Source organism: Dromaius novaehollandiae, chromosome 9, assembly GCF_036370855.1.
Source record: "Dromaius novaehollandiae isolate bDroNov1 chromosome 9, bDroNov1.hap1, whole genome shotgun sequence".
NCBI lineage: Eukaryota > Metazoa > Chordata > Aves > Casuariiformes > Dromaiidae > Dromaius > Dromaius novaehollandiae.
The window spans coordinates 1,416,512-1,444,456 of record NC_088106.1 but is presented as its reverse complement, the minus strand read 5'-3'; the positions used below and the strand labels follow the sequence as shown (position 1 = coordinate 1,444,456).

General features: G+C 40.8%; 2 protein-coding genes across 19 annotated transcripts in view; both read right to left on the bottom strand.

The window, feature by feature from the left end:
- Positions 1 to 1,257: 1,257 nt before the first annotated feature.
- SUCNR1 (succinate receptor 1) lies at positions 1,258 to 22,393 on the bottom strand. 3 transcript variants are annotated; one of them, XM_064516509.1, is made up of 5 exons: positions 19,656 to 22,393; positions 17,821 to 17,968; positions 6,844 to 13,148; positions 6,338 to 6,429; positions 1,258 to 3,900 (listed from the first exon to the last, which is right to left on the bottom strand). In XM_064516509.1, exons 4-5 carry the CDS (start codon positions 6,338 to 6,340, stop codon positions 2,908 to 2,910), a joined length of 996 nt encoding a protein of 331 aa, XP_064372579.1. In that variant the 5' UTR covers positions 6,341 to 6,429; positions 6,844 to 13,148; positions 17,821 to 17,968; positions 19,656 to 22,393; the 3' UTR covers positions 1,258 to 2,907. The 3 variants fall into 3 exon arrangements, with proteins under 3 accessions (XP_064372579.1, XP_064372578.1, XP_064372577.1); XM_064516508.1 differs by having other exon boundaries at positions 6,338 to 13,148; XM_064516507.1 differs by having other exon boundaries at positions 1,258 to 13,148.
- Positions 22,394 to 22,492: 99 nt separating this feature from the next.
- Positions 22,493 to 27,945, bottom strand: part of AADAC (arylacetamide deacetylase) — a 63,542-nt gene continuing 58,089 nt past the window's right edge. For all 16 annotated transcript variants that reach the window (XM_064516486.1, XM_064516487.1, XM_064516488.1 and 13 more), the window contains 2 exons: positions 25,559 to 25,730; positions 22,493 to 24,464 (listed from right to left, as the gene is read on the bottom strand). In XM_064516486.1, the coding sequence (XP_064372556.1) occupies positions 23,856 to 24,464; positions 25,559 to 25,730 (781 nt within the window). In that variant the 3' untranslated portion in view covers positions 22,493 to 23,855. The remainder of the gene's footprint in view (positions 24,465 to 25,558; positions 25,731 to 27,945) is intronic.

Genomic DNA, 27,945 nt, shown 5'->3' with positions numbered 1-27,945 from the left:
GTAATACATTTTTTTACACAACCAAACCCTTCCCTTCTGCACCATACAAGCCTGCTCACAAGAAGAGAAGCCATTGGAGCCAATAGGGAAAAGCCCCAAATAGCTGCAGTTTTTCAAAGTAAACACATCTGTGAAGTCCTGTTGTGCAGGTATTGCGGCTAGAGAAGCTATCAAGTTACAGCCCTGACATTTAAAGAGAAACTTCTCAGGTTATGCCTCAGCACTGCAGATGCATCATCTTTGACCGCAACGCTAGTACGTATTGCAAATAAATACGTTTGAAACTTTCAGTTTCAACACAAAATTGCAAGTCTGACCCTGGTTTACTCCTACACAGGCCGAAGCAGTGATTTGCACCACACAAGCCACACACCTGCCAGCGACAAACATCGAAGGCGAGTCTACGGAAAGGTGTTTCAGCCCAGTGTGTATTACTGCATGCTCTTTTACCTAGAAACAGTTATTGGGCCGAGCGTGTATTGTGCCATATTTCATACTCAAGTGAATAATTGCCTCTTAGCGTTATGTGTAATGGTCCCTAAAAAAACCAGGAAATATTTATAATGGAAATCCAAGCACAGCCTTATCTGTCCTAAGTCATGCTGCCGTCGCATACATGATGGATCTTTTTTCCACTACTGACAAAGTGATTTAGAGATTTATGTGCAAAGATTTGTTATAAAGCAAGTAAGTGAAGAAAATAACAATTTATGCACATTTCCAGCATGTGCACATTATTTAATTCCAGACAAAACTTTTGTTGACAACTCATCATACACCTGTATTCCAGTGCAAACAGTAAAAAACAAGGCAGTAGACAACCGGAGCACTGCTAGTCGCGACACCGAAAGCCTCGGGGTACGGGCCTTAGAGCTTCCCTCGCAGATGCATCGGCACGGGGAGGCTGATGCTGGTGAGCACAAGCCAACTGCCTGCACTGCCGGGGACAGAGCAGCTCCCGTCTCAACCCCCTGCGCTCACCGTGAATGACCTGCTTTCAGTGCAGGAACCGCTTTTCTCCAGTGACGCTCACGAAAGCTGTAATTTTAGCTGAACCTCATTGTATGAGCTGAGCGCCTGGCCCGAGATACTCGCAGAAGAAAGCAACTACTTTTTTCACCTCAGATTTAGCCAGTGGTTACTTTTGCTCACAGCTTTTAGGATTATACTATTTACTGGAAAAATGCAGATGTAATGTGTTAATTGGACATTAAAGAAAACTGCATGTAAAAGATAATACTCAGTAAAAAAAGAGGCTTTTTTTTAAACAGGTTGCAGTTTATTATCAGTGTATTATTTAATTACCAATGAAACATTTACAAGTATTTCAGAACAACTCATCAGGAATCACAAATAAAATCAACTCTATCGAGACAACAACCAGATACCCTTCCCATTTCCCAAAGAGCAGCAAGGGTCACACACGTAGGAAATACCTTCCCCTCTGCCCGGGGCTCCTCCGGTCCCTGCGCCGGGGAACGCCGCCGGCCCCTGCCCTCTCCAGCCTCCACTCGTCCTCCCCGAGTCACGACGCCTCATCAGCGGGAGCCCTTAGGGCTGCCAGAGGCACCCCCAGCAAAACCGCTCCTTCCCACCTCGAACACAGCGCGTTCTGCGACTCGCTTTCACACCGAAACAAGACCAGGCAACAAGCCAAAGCACGCGGTGCTACCCGGCGCAGATCCAGCCGAGTGAACGCGTCGACACAGCACAAACATGTAACCCACTGCATTTTCACACGGTTCACACAAAGCACGTGCTGATTTTTCTGATATTTTTTTTTATTGCCATTGATTTCACATAGTTTTTCTACCCTCTGATAGCATCAGTCTTTTTAGTGTCCGTTTTCTCTGCAGTAAGTTTTCCATAATGTTTAAAAGCATTTACTTTTCCCCTCTAATTCTCTCCAACTGGCTTCCAGTTATAAATTCTGTTCTCACCTATAGATAACGTATTCACATTAATTATATGAGTAATTGCATTATATGACTAAGAAGTTGTAATTAAGGGCTGAATAGAACATGTATAACCATGTAACTGGAAAGGTAAGTAAAGCTACACTTTGATTTTACAGCCAGAGTCAGCCTGAAAAAGTAAAAATAAAGTCTATTCATTTAGTTCTTTACTAAGAGCCGCCTTTATAAATCACTGGGACATGTAAGCAAGCCAATATTGGCATTTTTGCAGTCATTGCTTTAGCTGTCTGTACACACAAACACCCACCCACCCACCGACCGCTTGGCTGTCTCAATGCTTGCATGTAATGCCTTTAAGAACAGCAGCTGAATTTTACAGCTTTCTAATCTCTTTGCTATCATTACATATAAAAACGGCAACATAACCACTCTCTCCTTTCTGGTAATCATGACAGAAGATTCCATCTAACTCTCTGCATAATCCTCTTTTTTGACACATTGTAGATGTCAACCCACCAAACCAACTGTAAATGTAAATTGGCTCAACTAGATCGTTTGCACAGCCTGCAAAGAGGGCAAAGGAAGACTTTGCCTTTCTCATAGAAAAGACTCAGCACAGATCCCAGGAGCATGTTGGATATGGGACCTAGCGCCACCGCCCATTTCAGCCAAGCCAAAGTCTAGTCCACTGTCAACTTACAGATCACGAAGAAACCATCCGGGAGCAACATATTTTTGCTCTAAGAAATACCATGATGATATTTTATTTACAAAATTAATAGACCATAGTGTTTGTTTACAAAATTAACAGACCATTCTGCTATAGGAGTACTGTGTCCTTCTGTACAACTGTCAGTTGATACTGCTTCTGCTGAAACCAAGAACAGTTTTGCTCAAATGAAATCAGTAGAAGGTGGTACAATAACGTAACAGCCACATTTAGAGGAACACAATCAGCTTACAAAAAATGGAACTGAACATTGGTAAAAGTTCATCCTAAGCTAGTTGCTCTTTGTGTTCCTTGTTTCCCAGTATTGGAGTTCTCCATATTAGTTCTTTTTCTGTTCAAGAGCTGCCTTATTTTTGCCATCAGCATCTCTCTGAAGTGGTCACCCATTAAGAAATAAAAAACAGGATTAATAGCACTATTTAAAAATGCAATGGGTCTCGTGATGATATAAACGGCATTGATGATGTGCTGTGTGCACACAGATACATTCCAGGCTGGTATTCGTGAAGCAAGTCGCACATTGCGCATTATGTGATACGGAGTAAAGAGTAATGAGAAGATAACCACTGCTAGGATGACTAAAAAAAGAGGTTTTTCAAGTGTCAGGGAAGAATTGTGTTGGTCACTCCTGTTCTTAAGAAACTTAACCATCTTTACGTAGAAGAAGCACATGACACAGAGAGGAATAAGGAACCCTGCGACGGTCAGAAACATGCTATAGATGATGCTTTCTGCTGGGTCTCCAGAACTTGCATAATCAAGACACTTGCTGTTACTGGCAGTTGCTATAGGCGTAAGGAAATGGATCAGCGGCAACAGTTCCAATATAACCCATATCCATACAGCAACAGACACTATAATGGCAGTTCTTCTTCTCTGTAGCAAATGTTCTCTGAAAGGATGTTTCATGAGCAGGTATCGGTCAATACTGATAAAGGTAAGGAAAAGGACGCTGGTGTACATGTTTGCATGCAACAGGAATCTGTTGCTATGGCAGAAGATCTCCTTTGCCCATGGACTAGAGTAGCTTCTCACAAGTACTGGAAGAGTACACAGAAATAATAAATCTGATAATGATAAATTAAACAGGTAGATGTTGCCACTTTTCCAGTTTTTCAAGCAGAAAATATACCCAAACACAACAACAGTATTTCCAGTGAGGCCTACAATGAACTCAAGGCTATACATGGTGGAGAGATAGTACTTTTCTAGGAAACTGTCCAACAGCAAACAGCCGTCTGTCTCATTCACAGCCTGGAAAGTTAAAAAGAATAAAAATAAACAACAAAAGAAAAAAAACCACCAAAAGATCATTGCATTGTTACTTTATATCCTTGCAGTAATAAGTGAATATAGTATGCTCTTTCCTTACAGCTTACATGAGTAGACACTTGAACTCAAAGAATCTGTGCACACAAGACTTCTACTTTCAGCTATGGAAAAGAGTTACTAGACAAGATGAAATCTGGTGTGAGCAAAAAAAAATGGGTAGGGACTTTGAGATAAGTACATAAACTAGAAGCATCATCTGTAACATGTATACTGCCACTTAGCCTGGCTCAACACCGTAACAGGAGGGTGGGAAAGTGAAACTTGTCTGTGACTAATCCATCATAGCCCTCTTTGGAAGTCATCTGCCTTTGTATTACAAACCTTCAGTCCCATGTTTTACTCATTACTAAAGCAGAAGTCCATGTTCAAGATTAACACAGGATTAAGTCATTAGTAGCAATATGGCTATGTTCTGAAGATGTTTCTCAGAATTCTTTAAAAAGTTAGGAGACAATGCTTTCATTAAATTAACTGAAACATTAATTATGCACTTTGTGTATTTATATTAATAACTCTTTATTAGAATTGCACAGAAAAACATTGTGAAGATGGAGCATGTATCCTGTACATTACTATTAATATTGTCTAAGGAACTCTGAGACATTCCTGTAGAAACAGGCTATTTCTGTATTTGCAATTTTATAATTCTTTTTGTATAGTTTTCTACAAAAAGCCCTTTTAAGAATGGAAGGTCTTCTATGACTGAAGAGTCATAGTTGATCCAAAAGATATTGTAGTCAATGGGGAAATACTAATGAAATACAGCAAAGTTCTGGACAAAACTCTTCCAAGACAAAACTCACAAATTCTCATTTTTGTAATTAACAATCTATGAAGTGAAAACCAGAATTACATGCAATACTGTATATGATCTATTCAATCACAGTTAATAAATTACACTAAAATAATAAATAGCCAATAAATTATGCTAAAACCATTGTATATTAATGTGCCCAAAGTCCTAGTCCACTAAATGCTACAAGAATGAGAGGCTGCACTGCTGTGAGAAGCTTTCGGTATAGCAAATGCATGTCTATTTGGCAGCCAAAGTATAAAGAAGGGAGATGCTATATTAAGGGAGCTTAAGAAGTTTCAAAATTCTGTCTGTTGAGTATTTGCAAAGTTTATTTTCTGTTTCATTTCATCATAGAAGGCTCTTAGGAACTTTTTATTAAAACTCCAGGGAGGGCTGCCACAGCACATTTCAGTCACCTCCTCCTTCACCATTATTTAATTTTCTTTTTGGCTCCAAATGATTGCTTTTCCTTTTTGCTTGGAAGTACAAATTATTTCAAACATCCAATTTTTTTCTTCAAAAGTTTCTCTGAAAGAATATGTTACACAGGAAATGGTCATTCAGATCTCACAAGGCAAGCTGAGTATTTATCCATTTACTCAATGGTGTCAGCGTATTTTATGGCACAAAACAGAAACATTTCTAGGAAGCCACACCAACTGTGAGCTTGCTTGAGGAGAAATTTTGCTTTCCTTCTACAGTTTGGTTAGAGAAATACTTTCAAGCAACAGGGAAAGAAATAGAATAGAATCTCAAGTGTTCACTCTTCTTCCTCTTCATGCAAACACACATACGCCGACCTTGAAGGGTCATTACAAAATAAAGATAAATTTTAGTAAAAGCCTTTTATTAAAATATTGGCAAAACATAACTAGAAAGTAGGGGGAAATTAAATGATAGAAAGGTAGAATATAGATTAAAATTGAAATGAGCTGAGCTCCAAAAGAAAAGCAATGTGATTCACAAAATCTGCTTAAGAGAGGGTCTCTAAAGACCATGTAATTATTTTAAATATTTTCAAAGTTGTTACGGTGTCTAGAGTTTGTTAACTCTCTGAATATATGCATATCTGATAGCAAAGTACTGTATTTTATTTTAAAGGTAGACCCTGAGAATAAAGTACATGCAGCAAGTTCATAAGGTTACACAGAACAAATATCTACACTTATGCCCTGTACCATTAGAAACACAAATTATACAGACGTGCTCCCACTATCATCAGAATAACCTCATATCATGCTTTTAGCTTAACCCTGGCTAATCAGACTCTTGAGAAGAAACTTAAAACTTTAGGAAGATTTTAATTAGAAAGACCATTGCATCGTCATTAGCATTTTAAATACAAGTAAGAATTTTTAAAAAATACTGTATTGACAGATACATTGATTTGGGTAGTTGTTATAAAAAGACTGATAAATCACTTTTAAAATAAGCAGTCAGGGTACAACAATTTAAGAATTTGTTCAGAAGTTTTCCCGCTAGTGGGAATAGCACAGTCTTCTTTGAAAGTAAAGGCACAAGGGACTCTGGCTGATTAGAGACCCGCTTACCTACATCACTTACCATCCTGAGGGCTGGCTGCTGTCTCCTGATGGGCACTCGCTGACCATGACTCAGTGAAAACTTTTAGGTCACTGGAGCGCAGCTTAACATAGCTGTTTTAATTTGCATATAACTGAATCATTAATGAGTCAATGCAAAGGAACAATTTGTTTGGCTGAGCAGTACATAGGGGCAGTGCTCATGTGAGGAAAGTATTGCAAAATTTATGTCAAGTCAGCCAGAGAAGCAAACAAACACTTCCTCTTTGCAGAGCCCTGTCAGAAACACCCACATGCAATTCAGCAGGAACGCTTATCAGGTCTCCTTCACGCTCATTTACTAGATTTACCTTCGAGGGGCTGCAGGATGCTGAAAGCATCCCTAGGACATCTGGCTTTGATACACTGATTCTGAATGAAATATTCCTAACGAGAAGAACTGCAGTATCTCGTCCGGAATCACAGAACCAGCAGCCAAGAGATTCCCACACCTCCCTCCAGCTGGCCACCTCTGTGTGAACCCATTACCTTGTGCACACTTCGAATTAAAATAAAGGGAGCGACTCCTGCGCCATGGAGGCATTCAGAGGGAGAGTTCACTGATGCTTATAACACATTTTGAGAGATTCAGATAGACTTTTTGAAGGACGAATCGTGGTGGCTTGTGTCCTGATTCAATTCAGTTTTCCAGACAACAACAGAACAGTCTCTCCTTTTACAGTTAGAAGTCAACGCAACAGATGCAACCTATCAATGAAATTTTACAGTTAGCAAACCAGTTAAAACGGGATATCTTAGGAAAACACTTAGCATTTATATAGTAATACGTTTGAACACTTTCAAAGTTTGCTCTTTTATTCTTCATTGATCTGTAGTATTACTATGTCTTCAAAATTAGGAATAAATGCTGCTAATGCAAAGTGGTTCTGCTTCATTGCAATTAATACACCAGAACCAGTTTATATCAGCACAGAAATTGTTTCTTGGTTTCAAATTATGCATTAACACTTTTATACGTGGGTTTGAATGTATTTTTACATGCAGACCAATGTCTCAACCATTCAGCAGCTCCAGGGTCCCCCCAGAAGAAGATTAGGTTTCAGTTCCCTGAGGCAGGGCATACTCAGCTTGGGTATCCTGCGTGAAAACACTAGTCACTGCATGAAAAGGTGAGGGGGCATTTTTTTTTTTTTTAAACATAGAAGTTAGCAGGAGAAGGGTCCCAGCTGTGCTTTCTGTGGAATGCGATTCTGTAACCGTGCAGCCGACGTGCTGTAAGATGCTTCCTGGTTTGGGACTTTCACTAGCACAGAGTAGGTTTGTAACTAGGAGAGATTTAAAAAAAAAATCCTACACTGTGAAACATAAGCTTTTGTTTACTTTAACTTTTATTGCTATGCACAAGTCTGTTCCAAGTGAGGTTTCAAGCCCAAAAGCTGCTGTTGTGTGTCCTGTAAATATACATTAATGACTGAAGACAAAAGAACAGTCTTGCCTTCCCTGCTCTTGCAAAAAAAATAGCTGACTTCAGCCCGCTACATAAAAAATGCTTCACTCTGTATGAAGGCTGTAGTTTGCATTTATAGTTGATAGGCCTACTCTTCAAGAAAAATAAAATGGCAGCACTTGGGGGTTGGGGAGGAAACTCATTAATCTACATTTTAGCAAACAAATCAAAAACCACTTTATTCACCAGTTGATGATGACTTCCTCAGAATCACTGAGGGAGATCAAATCAGCTAATATCCCATACTGACCAGATGGTCATGCATTTGTAACGCATGTACATGTACTGAGATCTAATTGCTTCATCTGATTCCAGCAAAAATAGGATGTTCACGCAGTATTTGGATTGTGTTCAGCACCTGGGGAACCCAGGCACTGTTCCTGCCGCAGTCCACTAGGTAACCACTCCCAGCAAAACAACAAGTACTTTAAAAAGCAGAATAAAAATTTTGTTTAGATCTCCACCCACTGATCTTCTCAATTCATCTATCTCGGGGGCAGAATAAAAAAAACCAAAAAACCAAAGTTTTAATATTTTAAGTAGGTCTCAAAAAACTCCTCTGATCATGTAGTCCTTTGTTCACCGCACACGAGGGAAGACCATCCTCACAGGCAGGAGAGGAAGCCCGAGGCACTTAAGCAGAACAGGGGCAGCCCATCATTCACAGCGTGGGCAGCGATGCCGAGGAGGGCGATGGCGGCACGGCGCCTTGCTCCAGCTGAGGCAGTGCTCCTCGGAGGGGCACAGCGAGCAAGCGAGATCCTGCCCAGCAGCAAGGAGCCCTCTCGGCCTGCTAGGGAACAGCCCTACAGCCACGTGCACTGACAGCATAAACACCTCCAGCTCACAGATGAACTGCACAGCTTCGGTTGCATGCTCTTCCCAGACTCATCACCGCTTCTGCCCACGCAGGCAGCAGCGCACAGGCTCTGGCACCGAGCACCGAGCCCCAGCCTCTCCAGGGGTCCCGTGCTGCCTCTCGGCAGCTCCCTAACAGATGAACCGAAGGAAAGTTGTGCCTCTTAGGTTTTTATTCTGACGCCTTCCCCTGCTTCGCAAGGCTCTCAGCTTAATACAGTCATTGCAATAATAGGTTTTTAAAGTGACTTAAGAGACTTGACAGCAAATTGCTCTCAAGACTAATTCTGGCATCACAGCCTAAAAGCAAAGATTTTAGGTTTTCTGCAAACACAGCTATCACAGGGCTGACTAAAATCACTTTCGAAATAAAACCTGTCAGGAAATACGAAGACAAGAACAGATAAGGTGCATTTCTTCTTTCCTCTCCATATATGTAAATAGGCCTGCTGTGCTGAGAAAGCTCACGTACTTGGCAAGTGAATGCCGAGGAGAAAAATGCTACAATACTCAGAATAAAAAAACCAAATATATTTTGCAAAAGTGCAGGAAGAAAGAGTACAAATGAAAAATGCTCAGTAAGACTGAGCTTTAGAAGGCCTCTGTAAGCTTCCACTACAAGATTAAAAAAAAAAAAAAAAAAAGACAAAAAAAAAGACATGGACAGGATTCGGAGCAGTAGCAGTTACTTTCTGCTTCCATCTCGTTCTGGAGAAAGGGTTGCATTGCACCTACAGTGTCCCGTGCAGTTTGGGAAAACGAATTAAACAAAGAGCTAGAGCTGCCAGTCTCTGCGTGACCATTACTGGCGGGACAAACACCAAGTGAACTGTGCTGTGCTGACGACTGAGGAAATGAGAAAAAAGGATGCTGCAGGTAACAGACATGCTTGACAAAGGGCAACTGTGAGACTTACTCTTCAAGACAGAGTGACAGGAACCAGGAGAGAGAAGATGCAGTTCCAGCAGTCATTTTTAACTAAGGATGGATTTACACTTCAGCTGGAGGTTGACTGCAGAATATGTCACATATCCATAGTTCTTTCATTTAATTTAAAACACTTATGTAGAGAGGACAATTGGGAGAATTATCTGCCTGCACCCCAGCTAAGCTTTGCTCCAACTCCTCAAGGTGTTTGTTACAATAATTTCTAGTGTGTCATGCCCTCTCACAAAAGTAATTAAAGACTAAGTCTGAAGTTCATTCTAACGGAAGCAAAAATGAATCTACGGCTAAATCCAAAAGCAAAGCTGAGAAATCTAGCTCCCACGCAGCTGTCACGCAGGCAGATCTCCTACCGAGCTCAGCGAGAAACCTGCCTGCACAGGGGCTCTGCTGCGCAGTGGCTGCAGGCACCACAGGGCTGACTGCGAAGATGTCTGAATTGGTACAAACTGCAGTTACGCAGCAAACATTGATTACAAAATGGTGGGTACTGGCCAAAGGAAAGCACCTGTTAATTACAGATGAACATGCAGTCACTATTTATGTTTGGAGAGACGAACAGTCGAAACAGTATTTCAAAGCAGAAGGATGAAATAGTGTCACCTTTCCTCCCTAAAACAAAGGACATCTCCGTATTCAGTGGTGCAGAGATACCTTCCACAAATGGTTTGTTTCTCCTGTAAAGATATATAGAGGCATTTGCAAATAGGGACAAAAACCCATGAAAGAAGGAAAACTTGTAACATAAGCATCCCTTTATTAGGATGAAATTAATATAATTGAAAGAGTTTTTCATGACTTAATGCCATTTTTCTCCCCAATTTAAGTAGGGTACAAATGGCAGAGATCAAAGCCTTCAATCCCTGTATGAATGGCAGCAATACAGCACTGATATTGGCCCTGATCATTTTTTACAAATGAACAGAAAGATGAAGTTCTTAATCTGATGCCAGCGTAAACAATAATCAGAAGCAACGGGCCACGGTGAAGACAGATGTAGGGGAGACAACATAAAACAAAGTGAAAGAGAAATCCTATTATCTTGGGAAATTGTTATTTACACAGAAAAATCAACTGTTAGAAAACAAAATGGCTCCTCCTTGAACACAGGCATTTAGAAACTCCCAAATACACCATTCGTCCTATACTTCCCTCCATCTGAGTCATTTCAATAAAAAATTTCATGTTTTTCTATGACTATTGTGCATCATTTTACTGAGAACTTGAGGACAGACAAAGACTGAATTTAACCGAGTTGGCAACAGTGCTGGAAGGACAGGAGAAGGGAGGCGACCTTAGTGGGGATTTGCACAGTGCAGTACTGCAGCAGCAAATTCGGATACTACTACCTGATGGGCCTGGCTCTGAGCTGCGGTTATGCACTGCTGTGATGGGAAATATTAATCATTTATTTCTAGAAATGAATGTTGTGCACTAACCTGTGCAGGAAAGACATCTTGACTGTTCTGGTAAATCAACTTTTAAATAGCTAAAACAGAAAAGCAGTTGAAATTTAACTTTTCTACTTTATCGTAAAGGTTCTCAATACCTTATCAATAGGTTCTTGAGGTCAGCACCACTTATCTTCAATAATTATTCTTCCATACTCACAGAGAGACTATGTATGTCACTTTTTTTAGATACTGATAGTGAAAATCATTTTCAGGGGCTTCAAGTCACGGGACTTATTCATGAGGACCATTAGGAGCATTCCTGGTTGTCCGTGGAGCCTGTGCTCAGACACTGTGAGATACAAAACATCATTGGTCTGCACTTTCAGTTTTCTTCAGTCTACACATTATAAACAATCTGACTTGAACACATAACAACACAAAATTCTACACACTAGCAATCATTGTGGAAATCCAAATAGGAAATTAAATTATTACCAATTATCCAGAAACATTGGCTTCACCACTGCGCATTGTTTGGCAATTTGGACAAGCCCGGTTCTTCTTAACATGGTTGTGTATAATGGGTATGTTCTGAAAATACTATTTAGAAATATTGAGATTGTAAATGCCAAATACGTCTGTCACAAATAAAAATTGTCAGCAATTGCAAGCTTACCAAATATAACTAAATTACAGTTACATTTCTTAAATTTAAGCCAGAATTTGTATGCAAATTTTTTAAAGCAGAGGTCTAAAGAGAAAAATGCTACAGGACATATATAGATAGCTGCAAAATAATTATCATGAGTCAGGAAAAAGCTAAATAAAATAAACTGTTAAATGACACACCACCTTCCAGCACCTGAAACCTCAAAAATAATCAGCACAAGCATGTATTTGTATTACTTTACCTTGGCAAACTATAGTAAAGACTGGCCTCTGAACTTTACTACCTTTAAAATAAATAAATAAATAAAAATCAGAAAACAAACATGTTGAAACTGCTTATTAGTTTAACTGTGCTGTGGGCCATTTCAATACGTCAAATGGAACATCTGTCTGGTTTTAAAAAAGCTAGAAGCTACTACCATTTTTCTCATACCATGGTGACGGCAGGTAGAAATGGAAACCGTAAGTAAGGCAGAACGAGTAGTTGCAGACTTCTGAAAGCTCGTTATTTTTGCTGCATAGACCCTGCCCAGTAAACTTCACAAGTTGTATGAAATCAACTTAAGAAATAAACAGCGGTTTCCGCTATGCTCAAAATAAATGTTTTAGCTCTGCATATATTTTGCACTAGCTACTAGAGAGATTTCAGTTTCTTTGCTTTGACCAGCAAACTTAGACATGGGCTTTAATAGCGCAATAAGCTGCATGTTTGTTTACAAAATCAAACAGGTTATTCCAGAGCGCTAGTAATACCAGTGAGTAACCACGAAGAGCAGAGCACGCAGCTAGGAAACATATCAAGATACACAAATCAGTATGCAAACCTTGAGCAGCAACAATTTCATTTCTGCATCAGTATCATATATATAATAAAAAAATCAAATAGCATGGAAGGGACACTGAAAACGTAAAGTAACCCATCACAGGCGAGTCTTCCTAAATGAGTGATGATGAAAGAAGTCACAGAAACAGATGAAATGCTCCAGAAAGTTCAATATGTACAGAATGCTTATAGTGAGGAAATAAAACGAGTCCTCCTTAAATGGTTAAGTCAAGTATTATAGTAGAGCTACTTTATATCAGCAACAGTTTGTGAGGAAAGCAAATAAATGAACTAATCTTAAATCTCCGTATTTTTCATAGAATTGAATTACAAATGCAGGATTTTTTCGAGGAGACTTAGTAAGTTATGCCAACGCACAATGCTTTAAGCCCTGGACAAAGGGGATCTAGCAGACGTTATCTGTGTGGATTTTCAAAAAGCCTGTGATGCAGTTCCACACCACAGGTCAGTAAAGAAATCGCCTTACTAAGGGATCAGAGGAAAGGTTCTCCCATGACTTCAAAGCCGGCTAAAGGATAGTAAGCAAAGGGCAGTCAGTTTCCAGGATGCAGAATAGGGTGCTCCAGAGAACGCTACCAGGATTACTTTTTTCCCCCCCAACATCTTCATCAATGGCCTGGAGAAAGGAGTGAACACAGAAATCTTTACGTTTCAAGAAAAGATTATGCTGTACTGATGGAGAGGAACCTCAGAAGGACAACACAAAGCTGCTTATGGCCAAGAGGTTTGGCAGATGTGCTACAGTGTAAATAAATATGAGGTAAGGCATCAAGAAAAAGCAATCTAATCCATGCCTATATGATCCTGAACTTGGGCCTGGCAGCTGCAGCTCAGAAAAGCCATCACTGACAGTTCCCAGACTCACAGAAATGCTGCTACAGAGATGCCCGGAGGCCTCCGGCCCTGCTGGTGAAATCAGGGCTATCACCAACACCGCACCAGGTAGCCGTGGCCTTGTCTAGGCGAGTTGTGCAAACCTCCACGGGTGCAATTCCACCCCCAGGGTAACCTGCTCCTACAGCTGCATAACAAAAATCCTGCAGCAATAGGAAAATGGGGGATAAAATGGTCAGCGCACTGTGGTTTTAAAAACTCCAGCAGGGCAATTCTGCAGTCCATTCCCAGCAAGCAGTGGATCACTGAGCGATGCAGCCATGTAAATAAAGCTAGAGATTCATCTCAACATGCAGTTTATATTCTGCTATAGCAATTTCATTTTTTCCTTCTCTGGAATCAATTGCTGTTGATACGGACGGAGAAAGATCCAGGCCTGGCTACAGCCTAAGGAGCTCATTCTGCTGGTGGACTATGGCAGAAGAGTAAAAACACAACCAATGAGATAAAGTCTTCCCTTTGACTGCTCTTTGTGTGATGCGTCGAAGTACAAATTGGAGACCTTCAGTTCAGAATTAAAGTTCAATTTGACATAAGGCAAGAGTTACATCCAAATATATAATTTTCTTACTTACTGGATGCAGTTATTGGGAATTCAGCTGCAGCATTTTGGAGGAAGAAAAGTAAAGTCCTTTAAGTAAGCAGAAGTAACTCTATTAATAGAGTCTCACAGTAAAACACAGACTAGACTGCTTACCTGCTTTCCTTACCAGCATTTATGGGCAATATCAAGCATTCAGAACTTGTCGCCTTTGGATGAACTACATACAAAATGCTCAGGGCACTGGAAGACGCTACGTATCTACCACAAGTTGCATGAGAAGTCCCGGCAGAAGGAGAGATTCTGCCCACGTTCCACGTATTCCCAGGGACAGCCCGCGGGGGAGACGCTGGGCAGCAGCGAGCACGCATGTGCTGCAGCAGCAGTGCTAGCAGCTGCAGAAGATGGAAATAGCAGAGGGTGGCACTGGCAAGCATGCACAATGTGCTAATACTGGGCACATGTCAGTAACGACTTGGCAGGAGGGAAATTCATCCCATACCTAAGAACCCTCATTTCTAGAGGACCCTTAACAATACAAATTTGTCACAGTCAGCTAGCCTTTCAATGAATGTTGTTAGTACAAACCTTTCACTGAGGAACAACCTAATGCAACCACCATCAATTCAAAAAGCAATCAAGCCCTAATGATAAAAAACAACCTTTCTTTGCACTACTTTGAAAGGTGTTTATAGTGTTTCTCGGATGAGCTGCTGAAATGTTGACTCCTGAGACTTAATCCTGCAGTTACCAGTCAATTTGAAGCAAGTTTGAAAAAAATGAGTTTAAATCATGAGACGAGGGCAAGTTTGCACCATAAACTAATGCCAAGCTGTTAATTTCATCAGATTCTTTAGCATTCCTTGGGCTTTAAAGAAAAAATACAATTGGAGTCAGCCAAGTTTGTTGTCATTAATCAATTAGCCATTAGTCAATTTATATTAGACTGAGGACTATTAAACAAGTCGTGCATATTCAATGGTTTATTATGATGTATTTGCATTTGAGTCACTTGAATGAGTCATTAATTGACCTTGAGTGAAGTGTGGTGCCTTTCCTACAGAGCCTTTTAAACAGGATGTTTATCCCCACCCACATTTCATCCCAGAGAGCAAAACAGAACACAGAAATATTCTTTTAGTTTATAAATTAATAGTAGAGAAAATAAATTAATACTTTGCACTGGCCACCAGGAACCAGTGGAAGAGAACTTTGCAGTAACTACTGCAGTGTAAATGGCTTAGTAATGCATACTGCTACCATGCAACAGCCCACAGTGCATTAGGAAGAGTCTATATAGCCTGTCATTGTAAAGAAAAGTAGTCTGATGCTGTTTCTACATTTGATGTAAAGAAGGGATAGAGTAAGATGTTTACTTTTGTTTATTTGTGGTTTATTTATATTAGTCCAATAGTGTCTGGTTTACTCATGTTCCAGAATGAATGTGTTTTCTTCTTCTTCAGTCCCCCCAGCCAAGTTCCTCAGGTTTTAAGTCAGATGCTTGTTTGTCAGCCATCTGCCGGAAAAATGCCTCCGAGCATTCCTGCTTTCCACACCTTTGACCCTAAATTTTCTCTGAAGAGGAGGCTTACGCAACTGCACTTTGTGTCTTGCTTCCCTCTCTCCTCCCCACCTCAACACTCACTTTTTTCAGCAGCTTTTTAACCACTTGGACACAGAACTACTGAGGCCATGAGACTTCTGGCGGATGCTGCCCAGCACCCTGAGCACAGGGCCAGCCCCTGGGCAAGCTGCGGCAGCTCCCATCCGTCGGGCTGCTCGAGCCCGGCCGGTTGCACTCTAACGGGGTCCTGCAGCCTCTCGGGGTCCCTGTCCCGGGCTGCACTGCGTGGCACGGCCTCCATTCGAGTGCATCCCTGTAGTATGGACTGCTGACACACCATAAAGGACCTCAGACGTTATGTACATTTGTCACATAAAGGAAGAAAACCTAAAAAACCTCAGTTTCACAGTAGCACATGTTTCTTCTCCAGACTAGCATGGCCTAACTTTGGACCTGCTTCAGGAGTACATGATATGCATCTTTAGGAAGCTCAGGCTGTTACATATTACTCTTAAGACAAGGCATTAAACTGAGAGTTCAGATCAGAGGTTGATTTTGCTGGAAGTAAGTATATACTGAAAGCAAATTGTTCAATCTCTGGCCCCCTTTTCCAATCCATATGTTAAGGATAAACTTTTTAACTGGGAAAGTTAATTAGGGGATGTTTGTAAAGTGCTCCAAATATTTCAGATGCTAAAAGTACTATCTGATTTCCAGTAACCTTATCTTCCGTTTATTGCTGTTTTTCCTGCAAGCACGTCACATCAGGTCCCAAGCTCTAGTCTAAACCTTGCTAGTTTCCAGCAGTAAAACCAGCTTCCACTCAGCAGATTCTGTAGTCATGCCGAGACAGACGAGGGGGTGGCTGCCGACAGCCCTCGCCGGCCCCGCTGCCCGCCAGCCCAGGAGCACGCATCCTCTCACCGAACGCATGCGATCTGGCTGCAAGGCTGTGCACTCCGCACGTCAGAAACAGCACTTTCGCAGTCAATCTTGGAGCTTCTACAGCTTTTAACAGACCCACGGAAGCTCCCAGCTGCCTCAGAATATGGGGGACACAAAGTGGGGATTAAGCTATCTTTTCCCTTCTTATTCTGTTAAATGAGATGTAAGCTAAAATTTCAAAACTTCAACACTTTCTTTCTACTTGCAAAGTTCAGCTATGAAACCTATGACTGTAACCCAGGCAATACCCACTCAAAGGAAAGCAGCAATACAAGTGTCTCTTAGACAGAGTTAGTTTATATACATAATTTAAATCTATTTTGCCTGTCTTGAATTTACTTTACGAGAAATGCTGGAATATAGATTATATTCATTATTCTTGAAATAATGAAATCGCAATCCATTTAAAAAGAAATAGATTAGGAAAGCAAGAAGTGTTCCAAAAACAACATTCACACAAAACATTTTCAAATGTGCCAAATGCTTTAGCAGTAAACATTTTAAAAACATTTTAAAACCCAAGATATGGCAAGCTCCTTACAGTTCTGTCTTACAACAGAAAATCATCATGCAGAAAGACTCTGCTCCCTTTGTAAGGACACTGGGACAGCGGTAACCTTGCGACACTGTGGAAATGGAATGGCTATGGAAAAAACACAGCCTGAATTCCACCAGTTCTCTTTTTGCAACCTCCATAAAGGTTGCAAATGAATGTTCAAATCAGGCATGATAACAAGAGAGCTACCCTGCTCCTGGGCAGCTCTTACCAACTGAACCAGCTCTGTTTTAGTGATGCTGTCTGCACCTGTTTTGTATCCATCCTTTTGCCTTCGATAGAGCCAGCCCGCCAAAACTCTCCCTATCAAGGTGTTTGGCCAAGCTTCCTAACTAAAGTACAACATATATTTTCATTTGCAATATAGCATTTTATCTTATTTGTATAAAGCATATATATATATATATATATATATATATAAAAAAAAACATATTTTATATAAAATTATAAATGGAAGCTGAGTGGAACAAAGGGCCTGTAAAATAAGCCCGATATAGAACAGGAAAACTTGGAGAAGTTAAATGCAACAGCATGATATACACCAATGAAAAATTCTGAATATCACCCTGAGAAATAAACATACACATATTTTTTAATTTGCATCCCCTTTTCTGTGATCTGTTTTAAGGTTAATGAATATTAACCCCACAAATATCTGGGGTATAAACAGCTATTCTAGCTTTTCTCAGGCGACAAAAGCTCTCAAAAACTCAGATAATATTAAGTTTTAAAGAAGCTGCTTAAAAATTCCTCATGTGGCTGATAAATAATACTTGCTTCTCACTTACCAGCTTTTATATATTTTGCTCACTCAGGCAACTGCTGTTGCATCTTCAACAGTTCAGGGTAGCTCAGTATCCTCCTCTGTTGTAGTGAAGTTTTGTGATGTACTGTCCTCTGCTGGTACAGTTTCCATCATAAGGCTTATGTCTAAAACTTTTGCGGAAAAAAAAAAATGCAGCTCTAAGTTTTAACCCTTAAAGGGGAACCCTTTAACTGCTCTTATGAACTGGGCAATCCTAAACAAATAACAAATATGTTGAGCACCACCAATTCAGTTTGGCACTAAAATGAAGTTGCCAATAGTGAAGAACTTTTTATCTGCAATTCTAAAAATACTAGAAAACAAACTATTCGCACAGTTTGTTTAACCAGATAAAATTATATAGACCATTGTGGTCCATATCAGAGAGGCCACATTCCTGCTGACACTGAGACCATAAAACTGTTTAATTTTGGAAGCTCCAATTTCCTCAGACATTTCCTCAGCCAGCTGTAATCCAGTGATTACAGTTAATGTGAAATCAACTGATGAACACTTCATTGAATGGGTTGCATACATCGTTTGATTGTAGATTTTCCTATACATATTAAAGACTTCTTTCATAGATGAGCACCCCCTCAATGGCTCCAGCAGTCGATACTTTAAAGCTACCATTATTGTATAAGTACAATACTTCAGCAGAAAGCTAAGGACTAACAAATTGATAATGAGAAAAAACCATAATTGGGAGGGATGCTTTACTTCATGCCCCACTCAATTGCAAGTATCAATTAACTTAATTTTCTCCTCATATGCCTGCCACTGTACAGTGTTTTAAAAAAGTGATAGAACTGGAGATTGAGAACGCTTGTTCTTAGCAGTTTTCTTTTAAAGCAAGATGGCTCCAAGCTGATCAGAGTGCTGTCGAAGTATATCCAAGAATGAGGCAAATAGACCCATTATCTATTGCAGAAACTGATCTTTCAAAAGAAAATTCAAGAAATTCAAGTTATTCTGCGAGGTCTAGGATTATAAAGTCACGGAAATTGCCACTGTCATGGAGGATCTTGGAAGTCCATGACAATCAGAAATTCACTTTCTCATTATGCAAATATGACGACAAGTTTTTTCTCAGAAGGATGAGGCCTTTATTGGAGTTGGCATATGATATTAAGTGCTGGGAGCAGGGAATCATTGATTTGTAGGATGAAGCATATCAGAGGCACCCATTTATGAAATATACTCCCCTATCCTACTACTCTAAAACACCAATGGATAGCAAATATTCTTGGACTAACACTCAAAACGTCTGGTAGGTCACTGTGTACCTTGATTTTCAAGCTCTATCTTGAAACAGTATTGAGCAATACCATTTAACATGCCTCCATGAACATGGGGACCACCGACAGCTTGCAGATGCCTCCTTGGGAAATACAGGAATAGGCCATTCCTTCATCACCTATAGAGTTTTGAGGAGATTTTCAGAAGTGCTCAGCAGACTTTCAAGTGAACTTTAGATTTTCCAATTCTCATCAATATTCAGTGGTTGAGGGAAGAGGGACTCTTGGTTCGGGTCATGGCAGCAGGATTTTCAGAGTAATTTCAGACTTTCAGCTAGTGAGTAAGTGAGTAGACTCAAGATGGCAAGAGCAGCAATAATAGGGTCATTTTACATTCACTTCTGCTCTCTGATTTCCATCCTTTCCTGGACTGTTTCACTCTTGGTTCTGCCTTTTCTTCCTTCATCCTCTCTTTCCAGCAATTGCTCCCAGCACCGCTTGCCATGCCTGCCCCAGGTTGCTGGGGTGCATCTCCCCACACCCAAGCTCCTCCACCACTACTTCCAGCCTCGCTACTTACTTGAACATCTTCAGAGCGCTTGATCCCTATGGCCTACCGATCCCCTGGCCACCTGGCTCTTCTGCAAACTCCAGAGCAGGCTGCTGAGAGCAGCTGCACCTCCTAAGGAAGGAAGTGGAAGAGCAGTGCTGTTAGTGGCAAGGGCTGCACAGGCAGCGGGGCCCCTTGTGCTCCGACACACAGGAGGAGGTCAGCGGCACGCTCCAGGCACACGAGCGCAGAGGCGAGACTTGGCGCTGGACCCGCAGCAGACTGCACAGTGGTGTTTGTACGGCGTGGCATACCACGCGTATGAGCGCATGGAGCCTGCCGGTACCTCAGAAAAGCTTGGCGTGAAGAGTTATGACAGTGGTAGGGCAGAACTAAACCGCTTCAGCAGGTGCAGCTTTCTGAAGTCAGGACACTGCAGGGTAAGCCATCCCGTAAGGATGGCAACGGGGAGCTTTGCTATTTGCCTGATGATACAAGGTGAGTTTCATTTCCTATTTCGTGGTGTAACTGCCAATGGGATCAGCTCTCCTCTACCAGAAAAAGCTCACCTCATTCATACATGGGGCGGGGGGAAGGAACCGCTGAATAAAACAATGGTTTTTATTGTTTTCCCTTACTCTGAGTAAACCAGGTACTTACCGCGGCTTCAGCGTCTCCTCCCAGAGACGGGGAGGAAATTTCCTCCCAGAGACTGCTGCAAATTTCACTGCCTTGTTTCCTGCGTCACCAAGCATTTGCAACTCAGAAATCTATTTTAGGATTTCTAATCAAGAGCAGATACAATTCAGTCAACCAATAATCCATATTTGGGTGCTGGTGATTAAACAACATTTACTTCATGTTCTAAGTAAAGTCCTATAAAAAATGTACAGGGAGAGTTTGGTAATACTGTTAAGCATTTTTGTTTAGAGCATGAATTTTTCTACTACCATGTAGGTATACAACTTCTCCAAATGTAAGAACAATAATTTCCTGAAGTTTCCCCCACTCTGTTCCTCTAACTGCTAATATCTTTACTGCTTTACCACCTTGATGCCTGCTCTTTAAGATTCTCCACTAATTTAAGCATTTACACTTAACGCATCTCTTAACCTTCTCCTTCACCACCCCTCCAAGCTCCCTCTTCAACTGATAACCATCCTCCCTCAGCAAACCTGCCTCCCCTGCTAAACACGTCCCAGTGCCTTCTATGAATATCTGTCTGGAGAAACTGAAAAAATGCCAGGGACCACATCCAAAGCTCTCTTCTAGGCTTTCTTCTTACATGCAGCTCTTAGCAAAACACATCATGCTATATGTCTACCAGGGAAAAACACCAAGCACTAAGAACTGTGCAAGTCACCCTTTAAAGATAAAAATACAGTTCTGAAAACAAGGTTAGCCCTACGTCGTGCGGTGCAAAGCCGTGAACTGCGAGTGCCTTTCTGCTAGACAGCCACACCGTCGCAACTCCCTGCTCCTTTCACGACTGACGCCTGGCTGACGCCGTCGGCCAGCAGCAGCCAGGGCGCTCGCGGCGTCCGAGCCCTGGGCTAGCTGGGCTCCCTGCCCGGCACGGCTGACCCCGCCGCGCACCACCCCCGGCCATCAGCACCGCATCAGCCCAGGGGGCCCTGCTCTTCCATCTCTGCGGGAACAGCCACCCTCCTGCTCCTCCTCTGACTCCTTGCAACAGACCAAGTGACGAACGAGCTTTCCTGAACGCTTCCAAACAGAACGGTGCCATTTTATCAGCAGCGTCTGAGTGCCTGCAGAGAAGGAAAACAATCAAAGCTAATGAGCAGTGATGACAAGGTAATCCAGTGACTCATGCCTGGTCCTATTCTGGGTTTGTGTATATGTCCCCCTCTGATACAAACAAATTAATTTTCCTCTCTAAAAGCTCCTCAGACAAGTCTTTCTCTGCTGTTTAAAACAGAAGAAAGCATAAAATAGTTTAAGACTCAAAATACACATCACTGTAATACGGAATAAAAGTCAACTCACTTCATCCTACAGCATTTACAGGTGTTGAAAATATTCTACCCAGAAAACACTCCTGTGGACACATCCTTATTTCTGTATACAAAGTCAGACTGAAGCTGTTAGCAAGGCAGCCCCACCACCACCACACACAGACAAACACTTCCTCAGGAATAATAAACCACTGTAAATTAATTTCAAACAAGGGAGAAATTAAACTCCAGTCCAGATTTTGTCTACTAGAAAATGGGAGACCGGTTTCATGTGGGAGAGCTGCAGTCTGCTCAACAGCATTACTGGAGAGCTCCATAACAGATCATTTTACAAACAAACTGCGAGTTTGTATACACACATATACATCCTGAGAAAATTTACACTTGCGGCAAACTATGAGATAGCAATGCTATACATGTGGGTGATATGAAATGCTTTGCTTTTTAATTCCATGATACATTTTTATTCCTACTATGTTGAGTCACTTGCCATTTGAAGGATGACTTCAGAAGCAGAAAAAATGGAAAGCTCCTCCTTCAAAAATGAAACTGGTTTTCTAACTCTTTTTGGTTCCTGAAATGACAAGGTCTTCATAGAATCCATAGTTCAGTTCTGAGTTAATATATCTATTGCAATCTCAAGCTTCGATATTCATCTGTTGATAAAAGAAATCTATTCAACTACTTTTGTTTCTTTCTGAAGAGAACTAGCATTCCTCAACAACAGAAGTTAAGAATCATAATATTTACTTTACTGATAATAAAGCAGAAAATATAGCATTTCCCTGGATTTGGTCTTATGCTGTTTTTAATGATTACCATGTGTACTAAAGTGAATTTCTTACTCCTTTCCTATAAATGGAATACCTGAGTGACAAAAAGTACATTGCATTAGAATCAAAGACAAGTTTAATTTTTATATTAAACATAAAGATGAAAAACAAAGAAAATTACACATGCATTGCATTTAAACAGGTTGCATACACATTTGGAAGAAACAATATTTTTGAAGATTCAAGGTCTTTTACACAAAAGAAAAAAAACAGGGTGCCAGAAGTAAATGTTTGTCATGATCACTATAAAACCAACAGCCAATGAATATGTGCATTCATCATTCTGAATTTTTAGGATGTACATTTAATACACAAAACACTGATATAGAGGACATCTGTTCAAGACTGACAGCTGAACTGTGTTTCTTTCTCTTATAGAGAGAGCTATAGAGCTATTCAATTTTACTTTTAGAAATTCATATGAAAATACTGCTAAACAATTTTAGAATAATTAGAATACGTGATACATACCTTATTTAGTAAGTAGAGAATAAAATATACAGCAGTACTATCGTAAGGCTATAATCTTTGCTTTCCTTTATTTGATGAGTATCCAGTGTTAATTATGCTATTTCCTTCTACTACAGAGATTAATGAAAGTAACTACTGAATAAAACAAATAACACAAAACAGTTATGTTTTTAACATTTGTACTGTATTATAGCCATCCAGCACTGTTTTCAGATGCTTATTTTGAACTCTGCTAGGGCAAGACAATGTCACAAAAACACTAGCCACATACAGTTGGCAGGTTTTCACAAACTGCCTTTTAAATTCATGAAATTTGGTTGCTGCACTTCCACTCAACACCATCACTTGTTCCGAAACACGACTTCCCACTGCTGAGGGACCCAGCAGCACTACACGCTGCAAAGCTGCTCTGGAGGCCGAGGGAAAGGACCCCAAAGGGGATGCGAAGCAAACAGCTACCAAGTGTCCTCCATATACAAACAATGATGTTAAAAATTTCCACAAGCCTACTGTGATGAAGCAGTAATAGAAAGAAACAAGAAACAACAGAAAGAAGCAACACATCAAGTCTTTCGCTCCCATGCGGGTCAGCAGGTGAGCCCAGAGGACCTCAGCGGGGGCTGCAGCGTGCAAAAGCAGCTGGGAGGAGGAAGGCCAGGCGCAAGAACCCTCCTGGTCTTGGCCAGGAGAGAAACCCCAAGATAGCAACGGATGGTTTATGGGGTCTCTGGACTTACATGACAGCACTGAAAGAACGCTTAGAACAGAACCAAGCTAATTTGCCTGCCAGAGCAGATGAGAAACACTGTAATCCAGTTACTGCGGGAAACACACAGTGAAGGTGGCAATCTCATACCCAAAAAGCTTGCACAGACCCACCCTATTATCCCTAAGCACCTCAACTGCATCCAGTGAGCATGAGCCAGGCATGTTAAATCAACATTTTCAATTTATAGGTTGTCATTTAACCACTTCATATATTGATTTGACAATCTGTGTCCTACGGCTAAGTCACCTAGGCTTGAAACAAACAACAGAGCCCCATGAAATGCGTCCTCAGCATGACTGTGCACTACTTGAACTCCTGCTTCCCTAAGCCGTGAGACATACATGACTCCATCATCCCTCAAGACATCATGTTCACACGTAAGAACATACGTCAGAGGCAAGCCACGTAACTTGGCATCTTCCGCCAGCAGAGGAGCTGCTCTTGGATCCAGAAACCCTGGATACTTCTTCCCAAGGCTGGAGCTTCCATAAACGGGACTGGTATAAACATGATCTTTTTTTAGCTCATCAGGCAGCAAATTACTCCAGTTTACAAACTGAAATAAGTGGCTTGATTCAGCTGGAACATGCCTGTTGGAGGCCATTGCTTCTCTAAGAGATGAATCGGTAGTGAAGTATTCACTCCAGAACCGGATCATAAGTGACTTAGACAGAATTGGCTTGTTTTCATTATCTTGGTAAGATGGCAAATTGAGGTCAAGAGTTTGAAGAGCAGGATAAAGCAAGGCTTGGACTTTAAGTTTAGTTTTGACTTCAGGGTCATCTAACAACTGTGAAAAATAATTAAACAGAGTCAGTAAAAAAAGCTGTTTCTCTAACACTGACAGAAGACCTTAAAAGTAAGGAAATAACACACGTTTTACAATGTAAGAAAAATAAGATTATTAAATAAAAAACAGAACAGATTTAAATAAATTTAAATTCATAAGCTGGTCACCTACAACAATACATTGTATAAAAAGTCCTAAATATCAAATACAATTTCAGGTTACTTCTCATATTAAAGGAAAACAGTATTTGTGAATTTTTTGGAAACATTAAGGGTCACTGATGCTTTCCTAAGTAGTAAAAAACCACTATTTATAAATGCTTATAATTTTAAATTTGAAGTTTTGAGGCTCCTTTATTTCACACAATAGAAAGATTATCCATCCTGTTTTCTAAATCTGAGGTGTTAGAATTCAAATAACTAAGATTCCACAAATTTTAAACACATGAAAAACAGAATATGACGACTTGAACACTGACATTTCTTATATGTCATCCTTTCCCCCATTCACTCATAAATTTCAGCCTTCTGTCTCACCCTCTGTGCTTTCAGAGTCCACTGCAAATTCATAACCTTTCCAAGTAAGATGCATTACAACCCAAGTACCTTCAAGAGAGTAACATCATACAGGCTTTATTAAATACACCTGAATGAGAAGAGCAAAAGGCATTGAAACTGCATGAGATGAAACTACACTGTAACATTTAGTCCTTTTTTGCTATAATTTAGATCAATATGAATCAAATTCCCTTTCCAGACAACATACCTAAAGCAGTCAAAATTTTCCTAAGGATAGCATGATATATATGTCCCTAGTTATAATGCAAATAGATTTTTTTTTTTAGGGTATTAAGATTTGGAAGACACCATAGCATCAAAGCTACTTCAGTTCCATCAAATGACAGAAGAAAACTTGCTTAATTGGACATGCAAAAACTCATCCACAGGACTGCAGGCTGCATGACATCTTGTTTATATCAAACACACAAGACATTTCGGAGGTGCACTCGGAGCAGAGTTTTACTCTTTGTCTTTTCTAAATGTTCTTGGAATGGGAAAAAAAATGTTTTGAGTTAGAAAAAAAAAGCCATATACCTGTTGTGCCACAGCTGCAGCTAAGTTGCCACCTGCACTGTCTCCTGCAACACAGATCCGATTTGGGTCCACCCCATATTGCGAGAGGACACTGCTTTGGAGGAAGAATTTTGTTACCGAATATGCATCTTCAAACTGAACTGGAAAATGGTACTTAGGTGCCAGCCTGTAACTGTTAGAGACATGAACAGAAATGTGTTATTTAACCCTGGACGTGCTTGAGGAAAACATTTATTTCATCGTTACTGATTTCCATGAAAACACCCACATGGATTTTCAGAGTTTTGTGTTTTCTACCTAAAACATCTAGGGTTTTCTTATCTCGCAGCTTACTTCTTCAGACACAGCCTCTAGTTAAAATAACAATTTGCTTTTGGGCTTCTTTCTCCTTCCACCGGAAATTTAAAAACACACCATGGGCTGGGAGACACTAGCCCCAGTCAGCGTTCAGCCTTCACCACTTCATTACCGGCCCTTCCTCGAGGACACCAGGTAACTCTCAGAATAGCTGCTTTTCCTTCCTGTGCTGACACGTTTGTTCTAGCAATAGGATAGTAGTGCTCTACGGTAAGTAGTGCTGGTTTGATATTACAGGGAATGTTTTGATAATAATATTTGAATGGCACATATATTGTCATTACCCTGTCACCATTCTAAAATCCATATAATTAAAATACTGCATAGCAGCAAAGACGATTACTTATATCCTAACTGCAGTTCTCCATTTCTTGTCCTGCTTGACCTCTCAGCTGTCTTTACAAATCTCTTCCTGGAATTTCATTCCCTATCAAGTCTTCTCCTTCATCTCTCTCCAGAAAATGTCTACATTATGCAGATTCCTCCTTTATAGCCATCTCAATGCTTTTTCAATCTAGTCATACAACAAAAAATATTCTGCAGGTTCTTATCATTTTGTAGTTTCATGACTGCATTCTTTTATCTTGCCCTGTTGTGTCCCATCAAAATGCTCCGGCAAAGATCAGTTTTCCAGAACACTGCTTTGATTATGCCACAGCTTTCTCTGTATCTTTTCCTAGCTCTGCATTGCGTTTTAAAGTTGGCTCCTCTTCAGTAAGCTCATACCAGCCTTCAGAGCCTTGTATCCGTTTTGTTTTTTCCCTAATTCTGATGGGGAGGTCCCCATAAACACCCACAAAATAGATGTCTTCCTGCAAAATCCTAAAACAAACAACAAAACAAACACAGAAAACCTCTTTGCTGCCCTCTGTGTAAATACTTGCCAAAGATGAGGCAATTGGTATGTAGAGCCTGTCCATGTCTTCTTGACTAGTATTATCCCATTATTTCATTTTAACATCATGATTCTGTCCATTTCTTATTGCTTGCCTCAAATCGTACACTGCGCAGGGCAGAGACTGCTGGTTTGTCCTCCGTGAGTACAGTGCCTGGCACATCTTCCTCTATGGCTGTGGCTCAGCATTTAAAGAGTACAGATAAGTGGAACTATAAAGGTGTAACTAATTAAAACTTAGTAAATCCTGCTGGCCTGTGAAAAACAGGCAATTCTCATGTTCGCTCTTGCAGCTGTTTTGGCTCAGCAAGGTAACAACAGTTAAAAAAAAATCATTTCAATCACTATAATTAGCACTTAAGGCTCCAATTATACATTCAGGGAGCAAATCTGTTGAGTGGGAAGGGACCGTTCTCCTGAGCCACTTCATATCGAGCCCACCGGTAAGACGGCTCAAAGATCTCTGTGCGGCAGGGAAGCCTTCTCCGCCACGCAGCAGCAAGCACGGATAACTTCAGCGCCGTCACGAAGCAGGGCCAGGCTCCAGGCAGCGCAAGGAGCTCGCCAGGACCAACTGCTCAGTACCAGCACCGCGTGGAAGTGCTCTCCTGCTCCATCAGCCCTGCCCACCTCCAAATACAGGGGTGCCAGGAAACACGGCTCTGGGCACCCTCCTCTTCAGTCCACGACAGGGAGAGGCAGCCTTTTGCCTCAGTAAAGCAATGGCTGTTGTTCTTCCCACACCAGTTTTCTTTGAAATACCATCTCTCACCCTTCATTTCTTATCCCAAAATTTTTAAAAGCAATATACACTGGGTTTTAGAGCAGCAAGTTCCTCAGAGCTGATGAACAACAATCTACAATACACCTGCAGCTGACTGCATGGTACAGTACCTATAAAAACTTGAACTGGAGCATAAATCAGCTCTAACAAGATAATGCAGTGCTTGTTAATTCGTATGATATTTTTATAGACCACGTAATTATGACAGTGACAATGGGATCTAGCAGGCCGAGTCCATTTCCTAGTGCAACAAGTGTGTAGCAACAGCAATTCTAGAAAGTTACCTTTGATTTTTCTACGCTATCGTGCTCTTTGCATTGCTGCTGTAATCAAAGGCCATATAAATTAGGT

Bases quoted from the DNA above. Each gene is read 5' to 3' on its own strand.
- SUCNR1 (XM_064516507.1), bottom strand. From the start codon at position 3,960: ATGATCTTTTGGTGGTTTTTTTTCTTTTGTTGTTTATTTTTATTCTTT.